Genomic DNA, 13,910 nt, shown 5'->3' on the forward strand with positions numbered 1-13,910 from the left:
ATTGTACAAATACTAGTACCGGTACATGTACGCGCGTGCGTTCTCCTGTGCGCCCTCGATATCGAGCTATCCGGAGCTGCAGCTGCGGTGCATCATAGGGAGATAGGTACCGGGTACGGTAGCGATATGTGAATTTTTACAGATCAATCTGGATCAATTTCTCTGAAATCTGATTTTTCATTTTTCCTATCGGACCCTCCTCGCGGGTTGAAGCTTCTGGCTGGTCTCCGCAGACGATCCCGGCCGGTCGGCCCGCCTGGCGCCTGTTCAATGCACTTCAAACCGGAAGAACGGAGCAGCTATTCAAGCCTGCCTACCCTACACCCCGTGTACAGTACAATAAGACACGAACTCGAATTGACGAATCCTGCCTTCGTTCCACACTGCGCCCTTGCGTAGCCCGTGTCTCCCGGAAAGTGATACCCAGGACACCTGACTTCGTGTCGCGCACACCGCGCTGGTTTCGTCGCGCGTGCGCGCCTCTCACCTACTGTGTTCAGCCTGTCTCGTGGTACGCAGCTGGTTTCACGAGAGCACGGCCCCGCAAGTCGCACAAATTCTCATCATCTACCTTAAGCACCTGCCGAGCGCGTTGTCAACAGCTCCGAGCCACTTAGTGTCCTTCCCTCGAACGTCCTCCCCCCCCCCCCCCCCCTGTGGTTTTTGTCTCACGACCCCTCTCGCCAGGCCCTGTCCACCACCAATTTCAGGCCTCCTATCGACTACCAGCCTGTTCCTCGCAGTTGGTGCATGCGTGGGGGGGGGGGGGGGGGGGGGGACCATTGATTAAAGTATTTCATGCCATAGCACCACTACTTGTTGTAGTGCCTTTGCCTCCCCCCCCCCCCCCCCCCCCCCAACAAGGCGCCCCAGTGCTCAGCCCTAGTAGCTAGCTGCCCCCTCACTGCAATACCATCATTCTGTCACTGCCAAGTATTCGTGACTGAACTGAAGTGTATTTCAGTGGTTCAACTTGGGCTCCTGGATCGCCGCGAGGCAGTGATTCAGTGTAGGTTGTCACAGCTATTGACTTGAGACACCAACTGCGTTGTTCATTGCCAGGCTCGCCTTTCCGTTGTCGTCAGCATGTTTTCAAGCTTATCTCCACTCTACAAGGGGAGCCAGCCCATGACTCTGATGCCGAGGGCGAAGCGCCGGTGCAAGATGCACAGGGCGGAGCGTCTTCAGACTGGTCAAGCAGCTTTGCCGGGTTTGCATCTGGGCTGGTGAAGTCTGTGCAAGAACGGACCTCTGACATTGCTCAAAGTGTCACACAGACAGACTGGACGAGTGAGCTAAAGGCCTTCACGTCAGAGGTCAAGAAGGATGCAGAGAACGTCAGTGCTGTAAGTACCAGCTGCAGTACCGCCACTGTGATTTTTGGTGTGGTGGAGAGAGGCACCTACAACAAGCACCCTGCATGTCTTTGCCAGGCTTGACAGCTGTCCACCTCTGCGCATTCACGCCTCTGGTGAACCTCACGCGCACTAGCGGTTGTGTGTTGTTTCGCTATGGCACGCAGGGCCAGCCATGGATCCAAGAAGGGGAAGGGCGGTCTCAAGCAACAGATGCAGGGCCTCCCCCCAGCCTCACCAATGCGCTGGACGGTCTTGCAGTTGTGAACCTGGAAGAGGTACCACAAGCATAGGCCAGCTCCCGGTCTTCTCGTCCCAAGCATTCATTGGCTCAGCCTGTGTCCACTGCTGCCCTGTCAGTGTCACGGAATGTTCATGACAGGGACGGTGCTTGCGCTTTGCGCAGGTGGGAAGTGGTCTGTCCAAGTTTGGACAGAGCCTGCTGGTGGGAACATCAGAGATTTTTGCAGAGGTGAAGCAGTCTGTCACAGCAGAGATTGAAAAAGCAGGAAAAAAAGAGCCGCGGCCTCGGGCTACAAGAACTGCACTGGCCGCTGTCAATGGCAAGTACTCCCGGCTTGAGACGGAGGTGCGTTTCTTTGTGCTGCAGAGCAGTCTCTCATGCACAGGTACCGGTTCCTTCGAGACTTCCCCCTCAACGCCGTGTCATCACGCATGCAGGTAAGCATCATGCAGAGGGACTCTGGGACGTATTGTGACGAACCTGAAGACCAGGAAGACTTCGCAAAATTCAAGGAAGGGTTCAACGTGGGAGACAGGAAGAGCGACATCGATTCCCTGATCAAGGTTGGGCCCTGTATCTCGTTTCTGCAGCCGCAAACTCCAGGCGCTTCTTCTGTCGCTCTGATGGTCAGTCGGGACAGCCACTCAACCCTGAACCGAGATAGACTCATTGCGACGGTGGACATGTGTCCAGGACAATGCGTTCATGGCGGAGCTGCAAAGCCGGATTGTTCCCCTCATAGTAGACCACGAAGTCTTCTGGAGTCGATATTTTTATCGCCTGTCCAAGCTTCAGGTGAGCGTTTTGGCTGCGAGTGTGACCGTAGCCTTCAAACTGTTTCCCCATTCCTTTGCGAATTGCTGAAGGACTGGGCTTCTGCTGCCGGCACAGGAAAAGCACAAGCAGCGGCAAGCGCTGGCACAACGTGCTCAACAGCCTGTTCAAGAAGAAGACGACCTTGGCTGGGGTGATGAGGACGAGGATACCGCTGATGGTGCTAGTGCCGGTGGTCGGACTCCGGCGGTACAAAGTCCTGTGAAACAGTCGACACCGGAGGACTCCGCAGCAGTTGATGGAGGCTCAGAGCCGGCTGCTGCCGATGCTTCGGACCACGGAGACGTATCCCTGCCAGGAGAGGATTCGAAGGAGAATCTTGAGGACTCCAGCGCACCTGAAATGTTTAGCTCGGACCCCCAACCGCCTGCTGAAATAGTTGCCACTGAAGCTCCTGCATCCCCGGGAAAGGATCCAGTTGCCATGCCACCCCCTGCGGAGTACGGCACCAAGTCAGAGGAGGAGGCGGCGTCAGTGTCGTCGTCTGTTGTCCAGGTGTCACACAAGTCTGACGGAGACCTCTCTCCCTGCAGTGACTCAGCCAGCGGCGATTGGTGTGTTCTCCAACAGCCTGCCACGGCGGCCACCGCAGCAGCTGTGCCTGCAGCTTCAATCACTGCTGAGTCGCCTGCACCACCTGCGGCTGAGAGCGATCCATCTTCAACCCAAGCAGGCAACGCAGCCGATCACAGCAATTCAGCAAGGAACTCTTTTGATGCTCCGGCGAGTGGCGATGGTGATTTGGATGATGAAGATGCGTTTTTAGCCTCGGTTGAGCACGTAGGAACCAAAGATGATGATGAAGAAGTTGACGAAGACTGGGGGTCATGGGCCTGAAGAGTGCTCTCAAAAGTGTTTGACCGTTTGCCCTTGAAGACAGTTCCTCAGGAGAATTGCTGATGTAACAACATGTGTACCAGTAGCACACTGGCGCTGCATGGCGTTTGTGTCTCCGATTTGCACTGCAGCATCGCCGCCCACCAGTGTGGACGTGTAGACACTTGGCGGTCGGATATGTGCTGGCCTGTGGCGATCTCCGGCGCAATTTGCAGCAGCGGTGAACTTGGAGCCATTCCCTGCCTTGAGAGCTGAAACCTGTGATACGGTGAAAAGTGATGCCGATATAGGCTCTGTATCTTGACGCGAGTAGTTCCGCGGCAGCAGAAGTGAACTTCTGCGAAATCTTGGGGAGCTGAAACCTGCACTACGTCGGGTAAGAGATGCGTATATGTCTCGTGATGTGGGTATCCGAGGCAGGTTTACGTATAGTACGTGTAGCCTTACTTTACTTTCAGTGAGACAGTACTTTATTTAGTTATAATGCAGTAGGCTTACCAATTGCTTTGCTTTACAGCGGCCGGCAGTTCCCCGGCCCCCCGGCTTGTATGGTTCTCTCTGGGGGTAGGTGGGCTATCTGGGCTACCTACCTACCCTCTAGGTACATACCCCACCTACCCTCTAGAGCCCAGGCCTCAAGCTGGAGAGCACATCCGTACCCCCCCCCGGGGTGAAGGTGGGTCGAAAAGCCCCCATGGGCATGCGCAGGCCGGGGCCAGGGGCCGGGCTCCCGCACTCGGGCCTAGCACATTTTTCTCCGCCCCGGGGACAAGGTTAGTCCAAAAACCCCTGCCTAGCCTGGCCAAGCACATAATATTCTGATCGACTTTTGTCTTTTTTCACCGGCCCCTGAGAAGGTGGGTCGAAAATTGACCGATATTCTGATCGATATTCGCCCATACGAACGCAAATGGATATCCTTACTACATAGTACTGTACTATAAACTACTATTTGATACGGTGAGTTCACACTGACCGCGAACGTAGGGTACCTACAGCAGGATATTCTGAACAACACAGACCGCAAGCGTCAAGCGCGCGCCACTTAAAAAAAATTGCAGACGATGTCGTGAAAGAGCGATGCAGACGTTGCTCGAATCACTTGGACTGGGATAGTTCTGGCACCTTCCAGCAGCGGGGGTGAGATCTAGGTGTCTTTCTGAGTGGTTACGTCAGGGAAGCGGGCCTGTGGATAGTCTTCCGTGACACCCGTCCTGCTCTTCTCACCTGCCGGGGGGGGGGGGGGGGGGGGGGGGCGCCGCCTTCCCCATACTGCTTTGCGACTGAAAGACAGAAAGCCTGAGATATTGAGTGCTACAATACCTGCACTGCTGGTGTTTGCGGCAACCTGGGGTCGCCTGGGGTCGCTATGGGGTCGCCTGGGGCCCCCTGGGGTCGCCTGGGGTCGCTATTGCCGCCAGAGTTAGAAGCTGGCATTTCAGATAGCCATGACCTTGCCAACCCAGAAACGGCCGCCGAAGTCTTGGGTGGTGAGGTGGACTACTACGGCATCCTTGGCCTGGAACCCGACTGCGATTCCGACGACGTGCGGAGAGCTTACCGAGGTTTGTCGAAGCGCAACGCTTCGAACGAGAGCCAGGACGAACTCCAGCAGAAAAGGTTGAAATTGGTCACAGAGGCATACTCGGTTTTGTCAGACCCGGTAAGGCGAGTCCAGTATGACACTGGAGCTCTTCACCAAACCGAAAGCGTAACACACGATCAGCTTGACAGCCCGAAGGGCGTTGCCAACCGAGCATTCAACATCCTCGGAAATTTACTCAGAACAGTACCTGCAGGATCACACCCACAAGGCATCTTCCAGCATGGATATAGAGGCACGGCCCCAGCCTGCGTGGAGAAGACCCTGTTGGTGTCGTTGCCCGAGCTCATTCGAGGGGCAAGAAAGTGTTTCACTGTTTGCGACGCCTCAGGAAAAAATGTTGTTCTGCAAGTGGACCTCACCCCTGGGTGGAGGGAGGGCACCAGAATTTCATTTCCAGGCAAGGGCGGGCCCGGGGTATCTCCATCAGACCCGCCCCGGGACCTGGTATTCATCCTGAAGGAGACTCCCCACGAGCTGTACAAACGAGACGGGGATGACCTCACTGTTGATATGAAGATACCTCTGGTTACTGCGTTGTGTGGAGGGCAGGTAGAGCTCCCTGCATTTGCGGGGCGCCCACCGCTCAGCATGACCATTAACTCTGGCGACAACCTAGACGTCCCGTTCTTTGTCTCTGGTTGGGGCATGCCGCGGAGTGACGGCTATGGCACCGGCAATCTCAGAGTTCATTTCCAAGTAGAACTGCCAAGATCACTGACAGGCTCCCAGCGAGCACAGCTGCGAGAGATTCTGGAGCAGCCGTCCTTGTAAATGCAGATTTGGGAATTCCATGGGGCACATTATCTGTAATTCACACAATCGCAAGAATGGGCAGTCCGCCGTGCGAATGCATGATAATTACCCACCGCCAAGCTGCGACAAAGACAGAAGCTCAGGAAGGCAAGGCCTGGCTGTCGGCACTGGGAGCGCTCAGCTCAGCTGACGAGTGGAGGCAAGGACAAGCATGGCGGAGGCGTTGCCTCGGAGGCAGCCGGTGTCAGCGACCCTAGCATACAACATTAGAGAGAGAGAGAGAGAGAGAGAGAGAAGAGAAACACTCCTCACCCCAACATGGAGACCTCGCAAGGCCCCAGGAGGTGCCTTCAGGGGCGAAGGAGCCTTGGTACGCAGTGTTGAAATGCCGGAGGTTGAAATGGATGATGCGCAAGAACACCACACATGGGCTTCCCGCCCGCAGCCCTTTCATGCTGGCGAGTAGCGGAGTCCCGCCCAGGTGTGCCACTGACTGCAGGTGATGCGACAACCGGCCCATCGAAACACAACAATAAGCAATATACAACGACGTCCGGCAGCGGTGTGTGGACACACAAGGTGTGGGGTGCAGATCGCCTTCGTGATCCCTCATCATGGGCATGTAAGACTGTTGCCAAACAGAGCGTGCAGATGCTTCCGGTGATTCGCGACCGCACCGCAGCCTCGCTCAAGTGCTTGCCCTGCCCAGGTCATTCCTACACGAATTCAAACTTGGAATGATGGGTTTGCAAACGAAATTCTGCTACGTTCGTCCACAGATTATGGATCTGGACGACCGATGACGGCTGCAGCAGCATCCTGCATTCAGCATCCCTTTCCGGCTATCCGTCCAGGCAATCCCCGCCTCTGCCCTTCCTCTGACGATTCTCTGGCTGGGGTGCAGCTCCAATCCCTGATAGTAACACGCCGCTAGCCCGGCAAGGCATGCAGCTGGCCGCGAAAACCTGACAGGAGTGCGGTGTTCGGTGCCCAGACTTGCATGACAATGGTACCGCACGCTCTCCGCCCAGGCAAAGCAAGACGCAGCTTTCTGTACAGTGACTGTTCCATGTAACTCTGCAATGTCATGCAGCCACGTGCTGCCACTTTGCACAATACTATGCGATGTTTTTTCCACTGTGGCATGCACAGTTTCACGGCTTTTTTTCGCCAGTGACGATCTCGGATTGTGACTGGAGCAGACAGACACCATCTGTCTGCAGAGCATCCCGGGTCTTAGAGAGGAGGACACCACAGTCCTCGCTGATTTGCGCAAAGCTCGGAGGGTCTGCACAGACGCAAGTCACACCACAGGTGCTCAGGACGCAGTCGAGCACGCCAACCGCAAGCTTCCACGTGACCCGCACATGGATCACAGCCTAGCTCTCAGCCAGGTGAACGACAGTCTGCCTTGCGCACCTGTTGCCTCCGCCCGGCCCACGGCTGACGAGGGTGCGGCCGGGCCTGTACTATTTGCTTCATGGATCGCCTCGCTGTCCTGCTCATCAACAGATGCACGTTCAGCGTCTCATTCTTAGAATCCATGGCGATACGGTAGCCAGCGCGATCCCGGCCTCTGTGGCAGCTGAACATAATGTCGGAAGATTGCTAGTGGCATGCACTGAGACAGTGAATGGATGAAGAGAGCCTCAGGATGTTCAGAGGTGCACACATGAGGGCCGTGCCCCTCCATATTGTAAAGCATCGGAGCGATCGGAGTCTGTCAGGAAGTGGTAGGCTGAGGCGTCTGAGATGTGGATGGTCCGCAGGTCACACCTGGTTGGGAGAGATCACGGTCTTGCTGAAGGCGTCAAGATCTTGCTTCAACACTGCGGCCTATGATGGGAGAGCCAAGCAACACTCGGTTCAGGCATTCCTGTGAAACTGTGCGGATTGGGAAGACGGCAGCCTCAGCAGGAAGCAACTGCAACTCACCTTTGTGGTGGCAGTATCGCCAGTGGAGGTGTGAGGAGCTGCGGAGTGCGAGAGGACTTGCATCATGCCACGAGCAGCCCCAAGCCTGAAGCCAAGGTCTGTGCCCTCTGCAAACCCTGCAAGAACACAACGAGTGCAGATGAAAGTCAAGTCACTGCTATTGGACCAGCAAGCACCACACCAAGCAGCAAAAAGTTGCAGGCAGTCGCGAGGTGAGTACCGCTGAAGAACCCATCCTTGATGAATTTGACTTTCCCTTCTTCCAGCCCTTCCCTGTAGCCATCCTGCACACGAGCACAGTGGTCAGCTCTGGACGCTGGTGGGGGCAGACACCTCATGAATGGCCTCCCGGAGCACGAGGGAAAGCCGCCTGTCGCGCATAGGGCAAGGCCAGGAGGAGATGGTTGGAATACGCTCACGTTCCAAAACCTCGAGCGTCGCGTCTCCCAATCACGCGCAAGATCAGCAGCGTTGGGCCCGAAGTCTTCACCGTGCTCGTCATGAATATCGTCTGCCCACACATCATCGGTAGCCATGGAGCCGCTGTAAAGCATAACAGAAAGGCCCCGTTGAGATTTCACTAGCAGTCGTCTGGTCTTTGGGTTCAAACTGACCCTGGGGCAGCTTCCAATCCCTTCAAACACAGCCAAGCTGCACAGTTCAAAGCCACCTGACAGTGCCAAGTGCGACAACCTGCTGCAGCCGGGCGCTACTCTGATTAGCAGAACTGACGGAAAACGCGCGTGTACGGTCACGCAATCCACGGGGATGCATGCAAGTGCAACATCCCCCCCCCCTTTTTCGCCCTTCATCTCGAACCCACAGCCGTGATGCGTTTGCACCCCCTGCTGGCCGCTGTTCCAGGGCCAAAGGGACCAGGGAAGATCCTGTTCTTGTATCTCTGGGCATGTTCGAACGGCCCAAAGCTCAGCATGCGTCAATCGCCCCGCTGATGCGTGTCTGGTCACTGAGGTGACTCCAGAGCACAAGGGCTTTCGAGCATGGCTAAGCATCAGCCGAGTTGGCCACCGGCTACCCTATGACATGGAAGAGGACACAGCTGCCTATTCTTTCCTCTTTGCTGTCGTCCTTGGCCTGACCTATCCCAAGTCTGTGATACTGCGCGGTGCTGCAACGATCGACATCAGTGCCATAGCTTGCAGCGGCAGGCATAGACACAGCAGGACACTAGGGATAGGCCAGGCAGGACCACCTCCCAGTCTCTTGTTGTCGAACTGTTCGCCCAGGACGGTGTCCCTGACGGTGTCCCTTAAACGCAACGCTGAACCGGGCGGCTCAACTCCTTGGCTCCGATGAAGGCGGTCTCGACTGGCAGTATGGCTCTGGCAACCTGATGACCAAGTCAGCGTTGTGCGGAACTGATGAGTCGGCTCTCTGGAGTTGCGCACCTGTGGGGCCGGAAGTTGAGCTACTGTACCCGTAGCTGTATTGAGACTGTTTACTGCAGCCACTCACTCAGCTGCAAGGATAGATCACTGCCAGCAATGATTGGAAAACTCGGGGCTGTCAACAGTCATGAGCCACAAAGAGATAGAGGAGATAGATACTGTGCAAAAGCCGATGCAAACACTCTTGCAGACTGTCCACACCTGTGTTGTTTGAGAGCTGGAGCTACTGGACAGTGTACGAGTACTAGCTTACTACCAGTACCAGGAGAGTACTCAGTAGGAACCCTCCTGCTAGTACCAGTAACTAAAAAGAGTCATGAATTCCAGCCGGAACTATTATGGCTACTACCTATCCTATCTATTATTCTTCCTATTGTACCGCTAGCTTTTTAAAAATAAGAGCGATACGGGGTGCGAGCGCGTTGGCGCGTGCATGGGGCGATGAGGAGAGTACGAGTACGAGTATGAGATATCCTACTAATTCGTACCGTACTGTCAGTTTCGTAGCTATACGAGTACTAGTACTCGTATGATCGAATTCTATGAACATTGAGCTGATATTATCAGTGCTGATGACACGTGTACTCCAGTCTCCAAAGCAAGGGTGGGATCCGGCCGGATTTTCCGGTATTCGGGTACTCTGTGTTTCAATACCGGGGGTTCCGGATCGGGTAAATATTTTGCACCTCCTGGAACCGGGTGAGTAAATATTTAAGTACTGCTGGAACCGGATAGAGTAAATATTTAGGTCCCACTGGAACCGGATAGAGTAAATATTTAGGTCCGATACAGCAGGTTCCGGTCGGTTCCGGTCGGTTCCAGAGTTTTCCAGTGTTTAAGATGCTCTGGGGACTCACTACTCAGAGTATCAGGGCGTTAGCAATCCTGATGCGGGACACCTCGAGGAACCGGGTTGGGTAAATAATTTGTATATCAAGGAACCGGGTGAGTAAATAATTTGTATCTGGTGGAACCGGATAGAGTAAATAATTTGTATCTGGTGGAACCGGATAGAGTGAATATTTACGTCCCGCTGGAACCGGTTCCGGTCGGTTCCCGGGTTTTCCAGGTATTTACTCTGAGTACTCAGAGCACTCAGGAACCGGTTCCCACCCTTGCTCCAAAGCTTTACGACATAGATTACCCTAGGTACCTACCTACGACCTACTCGTACTATTATATACGAGCAACTCTGTAGTACTCGTACCATGCCCATGTGTGGGCCATGAAGCAGCATCAGATCCCCGCCCGGCCGGGCCTGGTCCCTGCTTTCCATGCAGAGAGATAGGTCGCTACCTACCTACCCTACTATCTATAGCTGTAGAGAGTAGCTGTAGAGAGTTCAGAGTACGAGTAGAAAGATGCCCTCGAACATAAGGCCTCTATCCTCTACTCGTACTAGAGGGAGGTACCCTACCTACCGTACTTTAGGTTAATAGTAGTACCACGTACTCGTACTGGAATTGGGTAAGCTGCCGAGTGTGTCAACCGCTCATGGGAGGTTGTTGGGGGGCCAGACCACGATGAGGATCATCGGAGTACACTCGGCGGCACCCCAGCAGAAACCGTCAACCTCCGCTACACTGCGGATTTCCCCGCTCCTGTACAACCTATCAACGCACAGACATTGCAAGTGTATACAGTTGCGCTTGCGTTGTTGGAAGGCAAGGTGTAGATGTCCTCTGAACAAGAGGACGGCAGCATCGCGTGAGGAAGAGGTCGTCCTGCGAATCAGAGAATATTGGAGATCGGCTGGATACTCTGCTAGCGATTTGAAGCGGAGGCATTCAACATGAACAGCCGCCAGTGGTCTGCGCGGTTGGGACTGTTGCTCCTTGCGGCGGTTGTTGGGCTTTGCGGTATGTTCATCCTATCAAGCCATCCCGCCCAACTGAGCGTCTCCTTCCCACCTATTCTTCTCAAATCATCCCCAGGTATTCAGTAGAATTCAACGATAAGATTCTCGCGATCGTGATCCCGCTTTGCTTTCATCGCGACACCTACTTCCCGCAACTTTCGGCGTTCCTCTGTGTCAATGCAACACTGCCGCATTGAGTCTACATTACACGTGACGGTTGGGTTCACAAGATTGAAAGAAACGTAGACAACTCCCTGTCCGTTCTTTGGGCTCGTTGGAAAATCTTCAAACTCGAAGACATAACTTAGGGTTGGATTCCGGAGGTACACAATTCTTCTCCCTGCGATAATCTTATTCGATGCCGCACACTTACCAACCCGGAAAGCTGCTGCTGCAGCCTTGCGAGGCCACCAACCAACTAGTAACTGTCGGGCGTGGGGCACGGGTCGGCGGTCAGCATCTCGTGAGCTTCGAAAGCATCGCGATGTCTTTGTTGTAAGTTTCACTAATCGTCGTTGGGGGTCTTGACGTGATCGCGCCATGACCAGCGTTCTGTCGGAACTGGGAGAGAGAGCCGAACTCGAAACCGCACCTCATGACGCGCTGTCCTCTCGGAATATAGAGCAGTTCAGTCTGCACGTCAGTCACATTACCTTATCAAACTGTTTCCTCGATTCTGCAGTGTTCCAGACAAGCTCTGGCGTCCAGAAACAGGAGCCCAATGCGGCCGGCGCAGTAACGTCCCTGTCCAGCCGCCAGCAGTCTCTATGGGGTGGACAGAACCAGATTCCCGGGCAGGCTCGGGAGCGCATGCTTCAGGAAGACGACGGCGACTACGAGTACTACTACTACTACTATGACGCCGCCCCGGTTTCGATGTATGGCATGTATGGCTTCTATGGTGTGACCGCTCCATCCAGTGTGGATTGCGACGTCCTCATCATCAAGTTCACGCTGTACAACTATGGCGCCAGGGACCTCACCCACGTGAGCACCATCCGCTTTATCATCGACAAGACGAAGGAGGCCATCGACCTCACATACCTTGAGGCCGTGCCCACCGGCAGTACCAGCAACTACGAGACCACGGTGACCGAGCTCGACGGCTCGGCCGTCACTCATGTTACTGTGACTGCCGAGGTCAACTTCCAGGCTGGCAACCTGTCCCCAAGGGCAGCTCGCGAGGCTGGCGGAGTCCTGGCATCATATCTGGGTATTATCCCATCCGACCTGGACGCTGCTGACAAGGGCGAAGACTGGTGGTTGTCTCCTCCAGCTCCAGACACTGGAGTGGCCAGTGTTGGCGTCGACATTCTGGTCAGTGGCTACACCACCAAGGAGCTTGAGGATGAGAATGAGATGGCCGCCTTCCAGACGACTCTCCAGTCCTCATTCCAGAGTGCCATCCTGGCATGCACGGACGACAGTTCGGCCGCAGCCGGTGCTACAATCCAGCTTGTGGGTATCACCGATGCAGACTCCGATCTCCTGGCTGTCCGAGTGTACGTGAGGTTCGCAGAGGGCAAGAGCAGCGCTCACGAGTTCGAGGAGAAGCTTGAAAGGCAAGACCCATCCCTTGCTAGCCAGTGGGGACCTCTGGCTGGTCGCATCAAGATCTCAACCACGGTGCCGGCAACAGCTGCGACATTCACCGATGTGAAGGGCAACAAGTTTACGATCCGTGATTCTGAGGGCACGGACCGTCGCCACCTGCTCCAAAACGGTGGCCCAGATGCTCCCAGGGGGGCCGAGGCCAACCACCTCTCCCGCAACCTCGCTGACGTCGGCCTGGGCAGGAATACCCTGGAGCCACGCAGTCTGGAGTGCCGCCCAGAGTGGAACGGCGAAGGAGATAGCAGTGATGTCCTCTTCAGTGTGGTCAGCAACTCTGAGCCGTCGGAGGAGGACATTTTCGGTTTTGTCGAAGACCTCGTTAGGGATCTTGGCATTTCCTCAGAGCCCGAGGTTTCCATCCTATCCCTGGGACTCACAACCGAGGTGTTGGCATCTTTCCTGAACGACCCCAACGGCGCCGCTGCGCTTGCTGCTGCTCTTCGCGGCAGAGATGGCGTGGAAGTCCACAGCGACATTGGCAGCAGTGGTGTTGCCAGCAGTGGCGCAGTCGGAACCGACGGCAGCAGCTGGTACGGATTCTACGGCTCATCAAGCAGCTTCTATGGCTTCTATGGCTCCAGCTCCGAGTCGTCCCAGTTCACCTCTGCTCATGGCTCCTATGCCGGCAGCAGCGCCCTCTTCGGCAGCAGTGGAGCCATGGGAAGTGGTGGCTACTACATCGGCAGCAGCCACGTGCCTGGCTCGGTCATCGGACCCCGCTACAGCAGCAGTGGAGCTATTCCCGGTGGTGTGGTTGGTCCCAGGGGATCATCATCGGCCGTCCCCCCCGGTGCAATCACCAGCTCCTCCGGTCTTTTCTTCCCCGGCGGCAGCTCTTCTGCAGGTCTAGGCGGTGGCAGTGACTCTGCTGGTGCTCAGGTGCCAGGTGGTAGCTCTTCAGGCCCGGCAATCGGAAGCAGTGGTGGCTACGAGCTCGTCAGCAGCGGCGCTGTCATTGCCAGTGACGGCACCATCATCAGGAGCGATGGCACCATCATCAGAAGCGACGGCACCATCATCGGAAGCGGCAGCACTATCATCGGGAGTGACGGTACCATTATCAAAAGCGACGGCACCATCATCCAGAGCGACGGTACCATCATTGGAAGCAGTGACGGCGGCTTCTACGGATACAAGACGCCTTCTCGTCCGTCCTCACCAAACACAGACTCCTCCTCGGCAGCCGCCAAGCCTCCTGGACCCAGCCCCGGCCCCAAGCCCAAGCCCCCTGGACCCAAGCCCAAGCCCCCTTCTCCCCCATCAACCCCCGCACCCGAGACCACGCCTGTTTACTTCACGACCATCCTGTCAGACTACAACATGGAGGACCTGGAGACCGAGGAGGATATGGCTCAGTTCCGCTCCGATTACGTGGCTGCCGTCGACTCTGCCATCAAGCTCTTGGGGATCACCTCCAACCCAGCTGTGACCATCGAGGATGTGCTCCCTGCCTCTGTCGCTGTGC

General features: G+C 55.7%; 3 protein-coding genes across 3 annotated transcripts; 2 read left to right on the forward strand and 1 right to left on the reverse strand.

Annotated features, from left to right (window-relative positions):
- Positions 1 to 350: 350 nt before the first annotated feature.
- On the forward strand, positions 351 to 3,341 carry LOC142357259 (uncharacterized). The gene is made up of 7 exons (XM_075408908.1): positions 351 to 511; positions 1,063 to 1,346; positions 1,523 to 1,633; positions 1,762 to 1,944; positions 2,037 to 2,162; positions 2,293 to 2,394; positions 2,491 to 3,341. The coding sequence occupies exons 5-7, from the start codon at positions 2,046 to 2,048 to the stop codon at positions 3,268 to 3,270; spliced, it is 999 nt and encodes a 332-aa protein (XP_075265023.1). The 5' UTR covers positions 351 to 511; positions 1,063 to 1,346; positions 1,523 to 1,633; positions 1,762 to 1,944; positions 2,037 to 2,045; the 3' UTR covers positions 3,271 to 3,341.
- Positions 3,342 to 4,639: 1,298 nt separating this feature from the next.
- On the forward strand, positions 4,640 to 5,647 carry LOC142357258 (chaperone protein DnaJ 2-like). The gene has a single exon (XM_075408907.1). It carries the CDS (start codon positions 4,640 to 4,642, stop codon positions 5,645 to 5,647), a length of 1,008 nt encoding a protein of 335 aa, XP_075265022.1.
- An 897-nt stretch (positions 5,648 to 6,544) lies between these two features.
- Positions 6,545 to 8,879, reverse strand: LOC142357260 (uncharacterized). The gene is made up of 7 exons (XM_075408909.1): positions 8,778 to 8,879; positions 7,984 to 8,107; positions 7,785 to 7,848; positions 7,565 to 7,680; positions 7,406 to 7,465; positions 7,049 to 7,127; positions 6,545 to 6,917 (listed from the first exon to the last, which is right to left on the reverse strand). The coding sequence occupies exons 2-7, from the start codon at positions 8,098 to 8,100 to the stop codon at positions 6,784 to 6,786; spliced, it is 570 nt and encodes a 189-aa protein (XP_075265024.1). The 5' UTR covers positions 8,101 to 8,107; positions 8,778 to 8,879; the 3' UTR covers positions 6,545 to 6,783.
- Between the last annotated feature and the right edge of the window lie 5,031 nt (positions 8,880 to 13,910).

The sequence above is a fragment of the Convolutriloba macropyga genome, unplaced genomic scaffold (assembly GCF_964194025.1).
Source record: "Convolutriloba macropyga unplaced genomic scaffold, txConMacr16.3 SCAFFOLD_5193, whole genome shotgun sequence".
Classification (NCBI taxonomy): Eukaryota; Metazoa; Xenacoelomorpha; order Acoela; family Convolutidae; genus Convolutriloba; species Convolutriloba macropyga.